The sequence below is a fragment of the Parasteatoda tepidariorum genome, chromosome 7 (assembly GCF_043381705.1).
Source record: "Parasteatoda tepidariorum isolate YZ-2023 chromosome 7, CAS_Ptep_4.0, whole genome shotgun sequence".
In the NCBI taxonomy this organism is placed as follows: Eukaryota; Metazoa; Arthropoda; class Arachnida; order Araneae; family Theridiidae; genus Parasteatoda; species Parasteatoda tepidariorum.
The window spans coordinates 64,808,121-64,825,785 of NC_092210.1; the positions used below are offsets into that span (position 1 = coordinate 64,808,121).

The window sequence follows — 17,665 nt, forward strand, 5'->3', positions numbered from 1 at the left end:
CATTATACAGCTGATTCATCGTTTTTGAGCTGAACTTAAACATCGAGTCTCGTAATGACATAGGAAATATCTCAAAAATATTCATATCGGTCATTCGTCTTCGATCATCGCATTACTTTTAAAAACAAAGTCAGAGCATTAAAACAGAAAGAAGAAGAAAAAATCACAGTAAAAATGCTACCAAAATGAAGTATACTAGCGGAAACATGGAAGTATTGTAGACTTTATGATACTAAATGGTATTTACACAAAATCGAAGAATTTGCGGTATTTATTTTTCTCTAAGTAAACTAGGAACAATTTTTCTTGTTTTCTTCAAATGAATAAAACAAACATTTCTTTCGCATTTCACATAAATTTGCTTTTTTTTGCTTGATTTACCTTGAAAATTCATTTTCAAAATATTTTTTTTTCATGTGATTGTTTCTTGTATAAAATCTAAATAATTCATATTTATTCAATTGCTTGTATTTTTTTAATTAATAAAAACAATTCCACTTTATTTTTTTCTGTAAATAGAACAGAATAAATTTCTTATGAATAAATGTTTTTTGTATTAATTTAACTTTTGATTTTGTTGATTCTTTTAAAATAAGTTAATAATTAAATAAAAGTTTCCGTTATAACAAATCCGTTATGTTTCTAAAAACACACTACGCAAACATGCTTGAAAACAATTTCAATTTATGTTTCCTTTTTAGTTGATAGGAATATTTCTAAAACATAAATTGAACTGTTAGTGCTATATAAAAATTCGTTTGAGTACATGATGTTTTTATCTAATGATCAAATTTAAAAGTATAAATTGAAGTCTTGCTGTTTTATGAAGCACATTTTAAATATGATATGTGTAACAATTTGACTAAGTAACGGAATCAAAATTAAGGACTCACATCAAAGTGAAGAACCTACTTTATCTATGCAAGCACACATTTTCTTTTCCACAATTTCGATTCTGAATTATTTTTCAATATGTAAGTAAGAAATAAAAATGATTCTGAAGTTAATGAAGTTTGGAAGTGTCCTTTTAATGTTTAAATTATCAATTGCTTGCCATACCTTCAAGTCTAATTCTTTCGAATTGCTTTTAATCACAATAAAAATTTCGTTTCCCAAAACCATTTACTTTCTAAGCTTTTAACGCAATTATTTAGATATTTAAAAAATTAATTTTGCTTAAGATGAGGAACTTTAGATTTTTGAAATAGAAAAATTTTGGCAAGAAGTACTTGAATTTGAATTTCTTTTTATATCTTTTTACATATACTATTATTATTGTGTTGCAAAAGAGGCTCTACTACTCACTTTATAATATTTTTTTAATTTGAAATGTGTTTTATAAAGTTGTTCTTATCGTTTTTTTACTTAAGAGTAATCAAAATACTTTTTTTTAAACATTTTTATCATTTCATGCAATATGTGGCAAACCTGCTATAAAAAATGAATTTAAAATACGAAACTAAATTAACTTAAGCAACCGACTCAAATCTCTGCTGAAATTTTGCGATCTATTTTTTTGTTTCCTGACCAATCTATTATACAGAATTGAATTTTTTATACAATATTCTACTGCATTATAAACATTGAAGTGGATTTATCGTTAATCGAAATTCCGACAGCGAAAATCTCGACTGAAGCACCGAACTAGCTCATTCGGCCTTCTGACGAATATAAACTGAATTTCTCGCGATATTTTCATGGAAGATAATTTGTCAAAATTTCAATCACTTTAAAATTATAAATAAAGCAGATAAATTTTAACTAAATCATTGTACTTGATGACAATAACAATTTCGATAGTTTTCTGACAGCTACAAAAATATCACCAAATGGTGATTTAAAATTCCGACAACTTCCCGATGTGCTAATGTGATCAAATTATAACTGTACCTCCCAACTTGCTTGCAATGCAAGTTTCGGTCTTTTCTTAACTTCCACAAATAAAATTTATAGCCATTGTATCGCCAAATAGAATTTATAGCCACTGCTTTCCACTTCCTAAAGTGTTCAAATTTCAGTTCGAATTCTGTGTATGATGAAATCAGACGTTTTAGCGATTTCCATAGCACTAGAAATATAATTTATGCACTAGAAATATATTATCACAAAAACCAATTATCATATTATAATTGTGTTTTATACGTTAGGTGGCAACATAAGTTTGAATCGTTTTCCTACTGCTGCAAGCAAATTGTATTGCTATTATCTCGTTAATGATAGGTTACTTTCAATCGAAATTTTGACCCCTTTCTGACTAATTAGAATGACCAAATTAAAACTGGAACTCTATATAATTTCACTTTTAGTTACAATTATATTATCAAAATCGTGCAAGCAAAATTAATTGCCAATAGCAATTTCCACTGCTTACCCACACAAACAATATTATCGACACAAAACTAAAGAAAAGTTACTATTTTTTTTTATCCCTCTATACCTAAAAAGATAAATATCTAAATTCGTTTCACATTGTTGTTGGGTATCCTTATTATTCAGTAAATCATATTGTATTGCGGCAACAAAATTGGAAGAACCCGGTTTCCATAGATTTAGCAAATATTTGTAAAGGTATTTTTTACCAGCAAATTTGTTTATTCCTAATCAGTATTTTCCTGCAATACACATTCGTCCTTCGTTTTTAGCATTATTTTCTGTTAATATTTTATTTCAGATTTTAATTATTATTCCAAATATGATGTTTAAATCTATAGAGAGTAAACGATTACTGTTAAAAAATCGCATGACATTTTCTTATAGCGCTACATTTTATGATAAACATCTTTAAATTGGTCTCTAGCTTATTAAATACTTAGCAATTATTAAATATTTAATAATTCATATTTATGTTTGTAGTTACCATTATATGATATTGTGCCTAGTTAACGTGTGAAAATAAAATAGTGAATACAAGAATGCAAAGCAAGATTGCAAATTATTTTTTCTTAGGATTACTAAACAAACTTTATGGCGGAAGCGTTTAAGTGTTTTTTATAAGTGACAGATAAGTAAAAAGGAATTAAGGAAAACCGCAGATGAACTTGCAATGTCAACCGAGCAGTATAATAAGGTTTCAATTTTATCCCCATTGAATCAGAAACTAAAGCAGTATTACACACAATAAAATCTTAAGTATATTTTAATTGAAAGATATTTATTCAGGTGGAGCACCCTGGTGTTTAAATACAAGGAATAATTTATCTATTCACCAGTCAAAAGTATCATGACTCCACATGAAACAATAGATGCATCATGGCGTTGGATTTTCCATGGTTTGGATCTATTTTTGTCCTTCTTAGAACCACACTGAAAATCCCATAAAATACTTTTGGGGTTAATAAGAACACATATTGCGAGTTAGAACGCAGATTACGCAGCCAGCAAAATCGACTCTCCTCACAGCATTCTGTTTAGCTGTTATGAATGCCTGGAAGACCATTCATATAGATACTTTTCGATGATTGGTGAAAAGTCTTGCCAGACGTGCAGTCATTAATGCAAAAAGGGAAACCAACGTCATACAATCTGTCTTTCGAATTTTTTCTGTCTTTCCTATCCCATAAAGTGCTCTTACTATCTCTATTCTCACTTAAAGTGCGAGTAAGCAAGTACTAACGTATGCAAGGATTGGATGCGTGTATATTTTAAAGTCTAGGAAAGAGGTTGGATATTGTTGTTGTTGGCGTATGCCTGTTAAGGCAGAGGGGTGCGATTGTTCATGTTTTCCAGTGGCGCCATCTATAGCCAAGAATTCGACTTCTGCCACATCCATACGTCACACCTGTTTATAGGGTGTGACACATTCATACATCCATTCATTCATCCACATATCGCAATTTTGACCTGAAACAGAGAACGATCATTCTCCAATTCAGTATCCCCAGAGGCACGGCCCCCTTATCAGGGGGGAAGGAGGGCGCACGATGCGCCCACTTAAAGCTTGGGGGGGATTTTTACACTAAATAAAATGAGTAGTTTGGGGAGGAATTTAGACGAGAGAATTTTTATTTTATTTTTTAAGCACATAAATGAAAGAAGCAACTGGCCATTTTCAGGCGTACATAACTTGAAAAAAAAAATTTTTTTTGGGGGGGGGGGGGGGATGGGGGCCACTGCCCAGAAGTACTGATTTGTTATGGGAACATGGAGGACTTTGCTACTCGACAGATTTAACATTCATTAGTCACCATTTTACGACACGGGGAGTCTTCGGCCGGCTGGGTTCGAGCCCACAAACTCTCGGACATGGGTCCAGCGCCCTAGCGACCAGGCTATCCCGGCCCAGATTGGATATTATTTCCTGGTGTGTTTCCAGGTTGGATATTATTCAGTGTAGTTTGTTACGGTGCTAATACGTCTTATTAATATACGTCTCAGAATTCTCCGATTCCTTGTCAATGAGTGACTGAATACTTTTTTGTCAGATAGTGTACAATAGATAAAATAAGACTATTTTTTTAAAGTAAATCTAAAAGGAGAAAACAGTTCTGTGTTGTTGTTGCTTCTAAGGCCAAAGACAATATCAAAAAGCGTGCTAAATGTCTATTTTTGTTTGACAAAGAGCAAATACATAAGGCACATTGTCAATGGAATAAACTTCTGTTACCAGCTTAATTCTCCCTGCAAGTCTTTTGCAAGTGATGAGTCAATTGTTTTTCATTTTTAATCTGGCAAAAATAGTTTAATTTTTTTTAACCCATAATTACATTTTTTAACCCAGTTTAATTTTTTAACCCATTTATAAGCAGAGAAAAAATTCTGGAAAAGTAGTATTAAACTAATTATTTTAATAATTTTTCTTTTCAAATAGTAACGGTTCACCGAAAATTTTGCTTTTCAAAAATATTTAGTAAGAAATACAAAACTAAAGAATAATTTTAATGCCATGTGCTATGATAACATTTCTAAGGTATCAATGATAAAATTTCATCACATTTATTGAATTTTATCACACATATAAAAATCATATTCCATTACTAATTTTACTAAAATCATTATTTAAGTGCTTCAATAAAATTTAAAGAAATGCTGGGTGTTAGATCCATAATGTTTACTAAAACTACATACTATTTTACTTTACTATTTTACTTTACTATTTTTTCATTTACACGTAACTTTCTATATGTAAATAAGCAAGGAAGTAGGAATATGAAATTTTAAGAAAATGGAATGTATATAAAAATCTGTTCATTATTTCATATGTAGAAACTTGTTTTTATGATTCAATGTTATCATATTCAGCTCAAGGGCGCCGGCAGTGGGGTGCAAGAGACTGCACTTGCATCCCTCTGGCTTTTTTTTTTTTTAAATTAAATAGTTACAGAAAAATAATTTTGTTATAAAAAATTTTTATTAAAAATATTTTTATTTAAAAACAAATAATTAAGTAATTATTGATGCATAACAATGCAAAAACTTTTTAATCAAACAAGAATTGTAATCGTCTTGTTAGCTGTTCAAATCTGTTTATAATTTTTTGAATGAATTCGGAGTTGTTCTTTAATTCTTTTCTTATACACACTGAGCATGCCCAAACTTGGCAGATATCTAAGCTATATTTTTAAATTTCATTTAATAAAATGTGAATAATATTATATTTTCTATTAGTTATTTAGTTTAACAAAGGTGTATAACACAAACTGACTTCTCACAACTGTAAAACTTCATCAACACAATAAATATCAATAATAAGCATGCGCAAATACGTTAGTATACGAAACTAATGTTTGTAGTTATTTGTGTTTCAAAGTTAGTTAGTGCTGGCATAGTATGCCAGGTAACTATGCCAGCGCCATCAATACAGTTTATTGTGGCAAAATTTGCAAGCACAAGAAATTCGTATTCTAAATATCTTGTATAAATAATTCGTATTTTAAATATCTTGTTAACAATGAAGAAATGTATCGTAAAAAAAAATTAACAGATGGAAGTATATGCAATAACAAAATGAAATGTAATAACAGAATATTTTAATGTTTTTTTGTTGGGGGGGAGGGGTAGTTTGTTAGAGGGTTGCACCCCCTTTTATATTGTTTTGCCGGAGCCCTCGATTAAGCTATATTAAAACACTAGCTGGGTTCAATTTTGCATATCTTATAAAAATGACATAACTTCTACATAACAGGAACACCTATTTTAAGAAATTATGTAAGCTTGGTTTTCTTACACTTTTCTTAATAATTTATCCATAAAACTTGAAAAGGTAGACTTAATTATTTTCAAACGTAAAATAAAATTAAGTTTATGTACCAGAACAATTACATTAAGCATGTATCTCTCAGTAATTCCAATGAGAAGGATTATGTTTCATGATGCATTAGTCTTATATAACTATACTTAATATATCTTTATATATTTGAAATATAGCACTTAATAAATCACACTTTATGTCCCGCATAATTATAACAATCATTCCATTGTGCTAAATGTTTGAATTGAAACGTTCGTCATTCTAATTCGTCCTTATATTTCATAAACGACAGATTTAATGTGTAACTTGACAATAGATGAATAAGAGAATACGCTAATCTGAGACTATTCTCTTTTATTCATAAATCTGATGATATCCATTTATGGATGTGGAATTGGGAAACTCTATTCAGTAAATATTCAAAGTTTAATCTTACTGTATACCTATCGCTAGGAGTTTATTATTCAAATAAAGGTGAGGGTAAATATATCTGTAAATCTAAGAGGTTTTGTGAAATATTATGCATAACTTTCACATAAATGCATTATTGAAAGAAATTAGAATATAAAAGAAATTTTTTTTAATGAAAATGTTTCTGAAATTCGTTAACTTTTGTAGTAATTAGTGACAAAGTAGTAATTAGTAGAGTAATTAGTGTAATAATTTGTGACAAATTTGATATGCTTAGTTATTGATGAAAACTTTCGAATAAATGAATTATTAAAATAAATTAGAATATAAGAAAAATTATTTTTTTAATGAAAATGTTTCTGAAATTCGTTAACTTTCGTAGTAATTAGTGACAAATTTGATATGCTTAGTTATTGATGATAACTTTCGAATAAATGCATTATTAAAATAAATTAGAATATAAAAGAAATTATTTTTTTTAATGAAAATGTTTCTGAAATTCGTTACCTTTTGTAAAAATTAGTGACAAATATGATGTGCTTAGTTATTGATGATAACTTTCGAATAAATGCATTATTAAAATAAATTAGAATATAAAGGAAATTATTTTTTTAATGAAAATTTTTCTGTAATTCGTTAACTTTTGTAATAATTAGTGACAAATTTGATATGCTGAGTTATTGAAACTTATAAATTTAATTCCTTAATAAGTAATTATTATTTTTTAATGATTCAAAATATTATTTTAAAACGCAATTATAAAAAATTAAATTTAAATATGCCATGTAAGTAAAGGAAATTTACAATTCATGGAATATACAAGCTTTTACCCTTTTCCTTAGATAATTTAAAACATTATTTTAAGATACAAGTAGAAAAAAATACTTTTTAAATATGACATTAACTAAAACATTGTTCACAATTCCTGAAACATATAACCTTTTTCTAGATAATTTGAAAATTATTTTGAAATACAAGCATAAAAACACAATTTAAGTATGGCATATACCTAAAGAAAGGTTTACAATTCCTAAAACATACAATCTTTCACAATTTTTTAGATAATTTAAAAATTATTTTGAACACAAGCATAAAAAATCTAATTAAATTCTGAAGTGTAACTTAAGAAAGGCTTAAATTTCCTGAAAAATGTCATTTTTTACCTTTTTTTAGATAAATTTAAAATTATTTTAAAACAGCAAAACAGTAACAAAAAAGATTCAATTTAAATATACCATGTGACTAAAGGGAAGTTTGTAATTACTGTAACATACAAACAACTTCTATTTCAACAAACGCTCATTTACATTTCTAGGGCAGTTCTAAAAGTGAAAGTATTTTTATTAATTCCATGTTTTATAGCATAAAAAAGACTCTTCTACTATCGATTCATTAGGTAAATAATTAACTTGATATCAATACTAAGGATCACGTTTTGTTCCAATTAACGAACTCCTGCTCAAAACAAATTAATTAATGAATTTCTTCACATGACATTCAATTCTCTACCAGCTATGCATTGGAATATCACTACAAATAATGAAAAGCAGCTTAAAAATAATATAGTTTTACTTTATTTTTGAAATTTGATAATCCTTCTCGTACTTTTTCTTTTTAAGTTGAGACGAAAAAAAGCTATTACTTTTTTCTAAAATATCGTAGCGAAATCATGCAAGCTACATAAAAATGCTTAATTTCAAGTTGTATTTCTACTGATTCAAGTTTATTAAGAGTGTTTTAAATTTAGCTGGCTTTTCTGTGAAACGGAAAATAAAAATAGAAAATAAGATAAAAAGTAAGTACCAACTATATAGCTCGCATTCATGATAATTGTACTTTGGAAAGCTACTTTTCTTTCTTTTTTTCAATTAAACGGAAATTTGTGTTTACATAAATGAAGGAAAAAAAAAGATTAAAGTGCTGCCAAAAACTAATCTTAGTGCTAGTTGAATCGGAAAATAAGAGTCCTGTTACCGTAGAATAAAAGTGAGGAGTCTTATGGCTTTCCTCTCATTGTAACTAAAATGGTGGATCTATTTTAAAAAATTACACCCAAGTTTCAGTTGAATGTTGAATGCATGAATGTCTAAAATTTATTCTTAGGTGATTTTTTTTCTTATGGAGGGAAATAAAGTGAGAGAATAAAGTCATTGAATAATATTCTTTTTTAGAGACAAAAATCTATATTTGTCTCTATATATTATGATTTACCTATATTAATATTATTTATTAAGTAATATTCATTAATAATAATAAGAATCGTTACAAGGAAAACTCGGTAATGGAGAACAAAACGAGAAGCATAAATAGCCTTAAGAAGTCTGAAAAATTTAAACCTCGAACCCTAATTCGGGCAAAAATTATCTGCAGTGTTAATTTCATCAGAGTCTCAAAGTTTTAAGGCAAAATTGAGATATCTTGCCTGTTCTTGCGATCTTTAAATCATCCTTTAAAAATAGCATTCCCATATATGTTCACAAATAAGGTTACACTGCACTGCCTTCGAAATTTTCACACTTTATTATACAATTAATCTCTATCATGGAATTATTTTACATCTAATGCAAAAAAAAAAAAGTTTTTTCTTTTTGTTTTTTTAATATAAACATATTTTAATTGTATTTTAATAATATTTTGAGAGATTGCCTAAATTAATTTTAATTTACTATAAAACTTTTCAATAACTTTCCTTTTTGTATTTTTTTTCTACAGGGCTAAGTATTTTTTTTTTAATTTCCTATTTTAAACTCTGAAAAAAGTAAGCATGATCAAGGAATGATTTTGAAAAATTATACATTTATATATTAATATTCGAGATTATTACGTATGCTGTGTATTATTTAAAATGAGCAAGAGTTGCATGAGAAATATTTATTAAGATATAAATTTTCCTAGGCATGCGTTTTAAGACAAAATTGATTTAATGCTATAAAATTTAGTTTTTAAAAAAGTAAAATCATAAAATGTTCTAGGAGTTTCCTCTTTGAAATAATTCATGCTGCCATCTATATACGCTAAACTAAACTAAACTGAATGTGCAGTTTATTTCATAAAATTATCTATTTATTTTTATCTCCATCCACTAAATGCATCTAGAAATATCAAATAAAAAATAAAAAACAATTCTCCTCGACTTTGTGTTAAGGTATCTAAATATTTTTTTTGGCGGGGGGGGGGTGCTGTTCCAGATCTTTAAATAGCAATGCATTCATTCAGGTATATCTTTTTAGTTATCTGACGCCAGTTTTAAATTTTATTAAGCTATTTGTAAAGTGATAAATCAGAATTGGTTTTATTTAAATTTAAACATTATTAATCAAGCTTGAAACTACTTATACTACATACATTAAACTACTTACATTTTGTCCTTAACAAAATTATATGCTTCATGACGCATTATAGGACTTATCTACTCATATGATATAGCAAATAAGTTAATTCTATAGCATATAATTTCTTTATACAGTTAGTGTAGTCTATTTTTCTCTAACTTAGCATTTTATTATTTCAAGTTTTGGAAAGTATTATAATAATTAAAATGATTTTAATCATTAGAATAAAATCAATACTGTGTGTTATGTAAAATTAAATTTTTTTTCTCCGTCAGATATTTCATATTATTCAGCTTTCTTAATATTCTATTCTTCTATTCTAAATGTAATATCTCTCAACAATATGTCTAAGCATTTTTTCTGCTTGTACAACACTGTATTTCTGATCTTATACTATTTAAGTAGATAATGAATGCATTTCCATCGTGCACTTTGATCATCTTAAGTCACTTTGACATCACAATAAATTTATTATATAGCGTAATATATTAAAATATTTCATAATTAAAGTAAGTTGAAAATAATACTAATTAATTATAAAAGCATGTTTTAGATAAAATTGTTTCGTGGTGAGTTCATAGACAGGTACGAAATCTGATTCGTATAATTAATTTTATAAATATGGTGCAAAACGACAAAAATAAAAATCACGGTAAAGGAGTTTAAATTCATGACTGCTCTTTTTAATAAATTTTTTGAGCTATATTTTCAAGAATGCATTTTCTAAGGTGAGAGGTTTATGCATTCATAAAACAAAATACACATTTATTTTGTGTTATCAAATATGTTTAGTCCATTTTATCAACATTATGGTAATTGATATCATTTAATCGAGATGGGATGGATAAAATTTCGCTAAGATCTGAAAAGAGACTTTCAAAAATTTGAAATCGGACTTTATGACTATCATCGGACTTTTATGACTATTATCGGACTAATATTCATTATTTACTATAATATAAAATTTGTTTTTAATTTACTTTTTATAATACCTACAATTAACCAAAAATTTAGAGCATTGCACGATAATGCTTTCTGTGACACTTTGTTCTTTATCTATTATTAGTTGATTCTCGCTGTTGTAAATCAAAATCAACACGATGTACCTATATATTTTCTTTAAAAAATAGGTGATAATTTTTTTTGCTCATAGTTTTTTAATTAGGTTATTTATTAATTTAAGAAAAAATATTTTTTAAACAGGAACACTATTTCTACTTGAAGCTTGTTATCTTCATGTTTTCAACAAATTTCTCAAGTAGTTTTCTATTAAAAGCTTTAGAAGGATAAAAATACATATTTTAAAGCTTAATTTTTTTAAGTAGCGTTTAAATTAAGCTATTTTAGAAAACACCACATAATTATTTTCATGAAAAAGGGTATTTTTGTCGTTAAGAGGGCGTCGTCATTTTATGATGCATAAAACGTCAAATAGCATCCTTCTAGCGTAATGATATTTTTATTTTATTTATTTATTTTTTTATAGATATATGCTATGCGTCATATACAAAATATTTGTTGTTGATTATAAAAAAAGTTCAAATCTTATAAATAAAAAAGTGACTTATAAATTTCTTAATTTTTTAAAATTTCATAAGATAAAACAATGCTCTTATTTTGCTTGAAATGATAGCGAAAATTAACAAGAAAGAGGTAAACTATTTTGATAAAATCTCTTGCCCTCAAAACAATTGCTTAGTGCAAGCGCCCAAATCGTTTACAATTTGTGATTTAAAATAGTCTCTAGTCATCCTAGAAATATATTTTTGTTATAATACTACCAAGTGCAAAATAAAAATATGAACATCTTAAATAACTTTTATTCTAATGAACGGATTTGCTCATTCTAGAACTGAAAGTTAATGGTTAACATGAGCATATTTCAGGTAACCATAAAGAAAATTATAGTATTAGGTAACCTTAATTACTTATTTCAGAAACGTATTTTCTCTGAATAAACATACATTATTTTTCAACGGTTTGGATTTCGGATTTTTTTATCTAATTGGGCAATTTTTTCACAATTTTTCACAAACTATTTATTAATTTTCATTATTGTATTTAATAATAGTTGAAAAAAATTGAATAGTTAAGCATAAAATTTGTTTACATTGTTTAAAAGTAATGATTTCAAAAGGAAAAATGTAAATTCTAGTTTCAGAAAATAATTTAAAAATTAATGATTTACATAAAGTTTAACTAATAAGCCATTAATCCCTTAAAATCTTGAACAATATGGAATATCAATATAGAAATAATAGATGTGTAATATACTCTTTGAATAAATTTTAAATTCGAATGAAAGATACTGATTTGTGAAAATGGAGAAATTTAAAAAAAATGATTTATTTTTTAGTTATTAATGGTCGATACAGTTAGCGAAAGTGGAGATTTTGAAGTCTTCAAATATATGACCATTATGAACCGAACTTCATAACGTTTGCCTTTATCCTAACCATTAATCACCACATATATTTTTGCTCTATTACCCATAATGTTTTTAAATCTAACTCAGATTTTCAGTGTGAATCTAAATAAATTTACCTGGAAAGCTCTAATTCGTGGGAGAATTAAAAAACTAAAATGGGTAAACAATTATTTATATACATAAAATTCTTTTCGATTCAACGAGTTGTATAAATGGTTGTAACTATATTTTGACTTACGCAATAAGCTTCTATAATCTGATAAGCTATGCAACAAACATGAATATTTTTAAGGTAGTACGAATTTTCGATTGTTCTTTTAACAAGAGTTCTATGAGAATCATGTTTGGCTTTAAGGTGAAAAGCAAAATTTCTCTAAAAAAGGAAATATTAAGACATAGTGCAATTTAACGTATAAAATCAGGATTTAAATTAATATATACAGTAATTAATTATCACATCTTGAACCATGGCTCATCGCAACGTGTTTTTTTCCCTATCTGTTCCAAAGTATGAGATATGTATTTAGGATATGGATTTTTTTTTTCAATTTCAGATACATGTCTCAACAGTTTTCTTCTAGCGAAAACTATTTTTATCTTCAACCATCTAAAAACTTAAATAATAATAGCTAATGGAAGAAAATAATTATCAGAAAATGCATTTCACTCGCTTCTAATAGTATCTATATAAATTGTTAACATGATTAAGTCAAACATTAAAAACCTTAATACCTGTTAGGCATAACATTCAAATCTAAATTTTTTCTTTCAAAAATCCTACTAAGAAATATGCTAAAATTATCCAAAACAATCTTATCTCAATCAAAAAAGTCTTCTAATTCTCTTTTTCAACAGCAATTGTTTGTTACGGTGCACGATGATTTTTATTTAAAGAATAATTTTTGTATCATTCATCTTAATTTTGAGTTTATTTCTTTGTGGTTCTGTAACACCCTATTTTTTTTCTCTTTTAGTACCTGTTTAAAGATCCTTTAACAAATCATATACAATGCATCTGTTGTAAAAAAATGAAGTAAGTGATCTTATGGAATGGATCATTAACCACCGTGGAGACAGAAAATGGATGTCCAAGTAGAACAGACGTTGCGCAGACGATGACGACGGAGGTTGGTTTAAGTTCTTAGTGCGTTTGTTGACGAGGATTTTGCTTTCTAGCCTATATGAGCGCATGAGAAAGAAAAGGAACTAAATATAATGTGTCGTAATTTTAAAGACCCGTGAATTTAAAACTTTTATATAAAGATGAAGCCATGCCTCAGATAGGATGAAAAGAAATCTTAGAATATTAAATATTCAAGAATATATATGAGCTATTTGAAACAAAAGGTAAATTTTATTATTTAATTAATAAATAATCGTTGCTACGTAAATATTATTTTTAATTAAATAAAGTAGAATTTCAAAGGAAATTAGCAAAGGGCGTTTCTTAAATAATAAAAGATGCATTAACTGAAAAAAATGCTACAAATTCTGCTTTAGATTTTTCTATTTTGTTTGACACATTCATTAAAATTAAATAGAATTTATGGACATCATGTAGAATATGATTAAAGAAGCTTCAGTTACAGTTTGAACGTGACAAATTTAAAATAATTTCTGCCATATTTTTGAAGAAAAAAACTGTTTCTGTTAGCTTATGCAGAATTTATAAAACCGAAAACGAAAATGAAGCGCTAATTTTTAATGCAAATGAAAAATCTTAAATTAACTCTTATTTACTTAAAGTCAAACAGAAATGTTTTTAAATTTTATGCATACGGAAACTGTAAATCAAAATTTGTTTTTTGTTTTTTTAGCAGGAGACAAACGATTCACAATTTTTGTACCTTTTTATGTCTTGACATTTTAAAACATATTTAAAAATAAAAGAAGAATATACAAAAGTGATAATAACATGAGTATATTTCTAATATTTAGTTGCCACTCTGTAAAAAACTCCGGGTCTATTACCGTATAAAATACTGGCACTTTGGATGCATTATCCATAAAATCAATTTGACCGTAAAATATTATAATATTATCATAATTTTTAAAATTTAATTTTTAAAATGATATTTATTTTATTAGAATGAATCAGCAATTTTACTGTAATTATTATGGTAAAAATTAAAGTTTTTTTGCTCTCTATCATGTTCCGTAATACTTGAAGCAGAGCTTGTTGCATACAAGAACTTGTGAATTTTGTAGGTTTCAAGATGTCTGAAGAAATATCTAACGAGAGAATAAAGAAAACATCAGTAGTTAAATACGCATCAGATATTTTTAAGGAATCATCTTTGAGTGCTTTAACTGGAATTTTGACAACAGGCAGTATCAAAAGGAAAATTTTTAAATCTTTTATTTTTCTGATATTTACAATTGCATTTATATATCAAGTGATTACTTTTCTAAGTTATGTTTTAGAATTTCCAACTGTTGTAAATATTGACATCGTTAAGCCCGAAAAATACATAGCCCCAGCATACACATTGTGCCACAGCCAAAAGTAAGTCAGTATTTTACTAAATAATTTTTAACGTTTATTTTACTCTGCATAAGTTAAATTTTAATAATTCACTAAATGTTTCAAAGAGAGGGCAATGAAGCTTGTAATAATATTTTCAGTAGGTAGTTCATATTAAAATGCAAATTGTGCGTAAGTAAATAATATTATTTTAAAATTGTTTTCTCCATGACAAGCAAGGGAGTCAATGGGAAAATTTAATAACATACAGTCGAACTCGTTTATAACGAGCACAAAGGGACCGTAACATGTACTCGTTAAATCCGAGTGCTCGTAATAAAAGGGTCCTTAAGGCAGACGTGCAATCAGAAGAGGGGGGCGGGGCTTGGGAGGTCAAATGATTGAGTTGACTTAAAATCTAATTAATACTTACTTACTTTAATTACATTAATTAATTTAATTAAATATTTATCTTAATTTACTAATCTTATTATCTTAATTTAGTCACTAATTAGTGACAACTAACCCCCCCTCAAACCAGCAAAAAATTTTTAGCTGCGCTACAGTCTTAAAGGAAAGGAAATATAAACGGAAAGGAAAAGATTCTTACCAAAACATTTATTTTTTTCATTAATCTGCATATTTAAAATAGTTTGTCAGCTTACTTTTAAATCGCGCATTTCATATCATTTTGAAAAAAAGATAAGACTAGAACGATGAGAAAAAAGATTGCCAGACAGAAAAATATTGCTCGCTAAAACCGGGTCTTGCTCGTTAAAAGCGACTTCTGTTCCATAGACTTAATATTGATCCAACCAAACATTCTCGTTTCCCTCGTTAAATCCGAGTTCTCGTTAAATCCGAGCTCGTTATAAACGAGTTCAACTGTATATTAAAATACTGAACCTGCTATAAAACAGCGAAGTAATTTAATGAAACAGCTATGACAGTAAGTATTTTAAACCAAACTCTAATTAGTTATAAAATAAATAGAAGCAAATATCCACTGAGTTTAAACTTTAAAGATGAGGTGTTTTTACTATTATATTAAAATATGATTTACCTTAACAGTTTTTTTTCCTCTTACACAACTGACTTAATATATAGCAGTAAACTAAAGGACTAAAAGTGAACAAGTAAAGGAGTGACTAAAAATCTAGGAGTAAATAAGTTAAAGCACAATTAACAATGATATGCAACAATGATATTATAAAATGGATGGTTAACGGTATTGAAAGTTTATTTTACATTTTTAGACTTACAAGTCACAGTAGCACATAACAACGCTCACACACGCACACAAAAGAAAAGAAAAAAAAGCACTTCAAGAGATGCTAATTTCTATTTTTTTCCTCTTAAAAATGACACACGACACAAAGGACATTAAACTTTTATTTTATCTTTATTGCTAATTTTTTCCCAAAACACTTAAATGGTTAAAACATATTTGCTTATACTGTATCAGTTTATGTTAGTATAAATATGTATTTTAGAATGAGAAGAAGTAAATACTGTGAAAAATATCCGGACCATTGTTCTCCAACGGATGATAGCACAGATATAAGGGTAAAAACTTCCTTAATTTAATATTATCTAATGCGAAATTGTCACCACACAAATTAAATAAACCCGCCACTTTTTTCAATCGCTTTTGTTAAAAATCGTTCAATGATAAAAGTACATCAAATGTAGAAATATACTCAGGAAAACAGAATTTTCATTCAAATGTACATATTGATTCTTCAGAGTCCGTTAATTTGTGGAGGAAAGATTCACGTGAAAGGAAATTTCTTTAGCATTTCACAAAGTTTTAATGTATACATTTACTTTAATTTCCCTCTTTAAATACTTTTTCATAAAGTTCTTTAAAATCTGTAGGTTTAACTAAATTCTGTCACATATTTATATAGTTAAAGACTATTATGAGTACTATGTTGAATTAGTTTCGTACAGCCAAAAATTCTTCTGTATAAAAAATTTTTTTATCAAAAATTTAATCCAAACAAAAATAGGTGTGCAAAAAGCGGCTATTAAATTAAAAGGATCTATCGATATCAGTTGCCGATTAATTTGGTTTGAGAAAAAAGTGACTACTAAGTCAGTAAAGTCTTCAAGCCTTACTAACTCAAAATTTATTTTGCCGGACTAGTTGGTAAGTAAGTCGTTAATTAGCAGCTTAAATGCATCGCATTTATTACAACAAAAAACAATAAAACGCTCATAATATATATTAACAAATTCAACCGCTTGTTGGCTGTTCCGATTACAATTCCTATAAGATCCGCTTGTCGTTACTTGAAAAATATCATATTCAGCTAGATTTAAGACAACCATTTATTAGTATAAAATACAATTACTACTTACTGTTTTGTATTCTATTAACAAATAAGTAAGCTGCTATTTATTTTTTATAGGTTAAAGATGAATATCTTCGTAATGCTTCGGAGAAAGACATATTTTTGTTTGGATATGGTTTGGACGAAATGGTTTTGGACATCGAAAGGTACATACAAATTTAAAATATACATTTTATGCATTGATAAATTGAATTGACATTTAGCCTTATTATATAAAATGCCACAACCTACCCATTTTAATTTTGTTTTGTTTTCTACGAAACTATTTTAACAATTATTTCAAGAAGACGCCAACATTACTGATAAAAACATTTCCTGACTAAGTTGCGCAAAAGCAACTGTCCTAAAATTTGATAAATGAATGTATGCAACCTTGAGATTATAATATAATGCAATCAAAATTAAGATAAGAATAGTGTTCTGGAACAATAAATTTTATAGTATTTATATAGTTCGATTATATATATATATATATATATATATATA

General features: G+C 27.3%; 1 protein-coding gene across 1 annotated transcript in view; it reads left to right on the forward strand.

Moving 5' to 3' along the window:
- The first annotated feature begins 13,457 nt into the window (after window positions 1-13,457).
- LOC107452668 (degenerin unc-8) overlaps window positions 13,458-17,665 on the forward strand; it is a 22,099-nt gene continuing 17,891 nt past the window's right edge. The window contains exons 1-4 of the mRNA XM_016069216.3: window positions 13,458-13,705; window positions 14,567-14,864; window positions 16,316-16,388; window positions 17,237-17,325. Coding sequence (XP_015924702.1) covers window positions 14,575-14,864; window positions 16,316-16,388; window positions 17,237-17,325 — 452 coding nt within the window. The 5' untranslated portion in view covers window positions 13,458-13,705; window positions 14,567-14,574. The remainder of the gene's footprint in view (window positions 13,706-14,566; window positions 14,865-16,315; window positions 16,389-17,236; window positions 17,326-17,665) is intronic.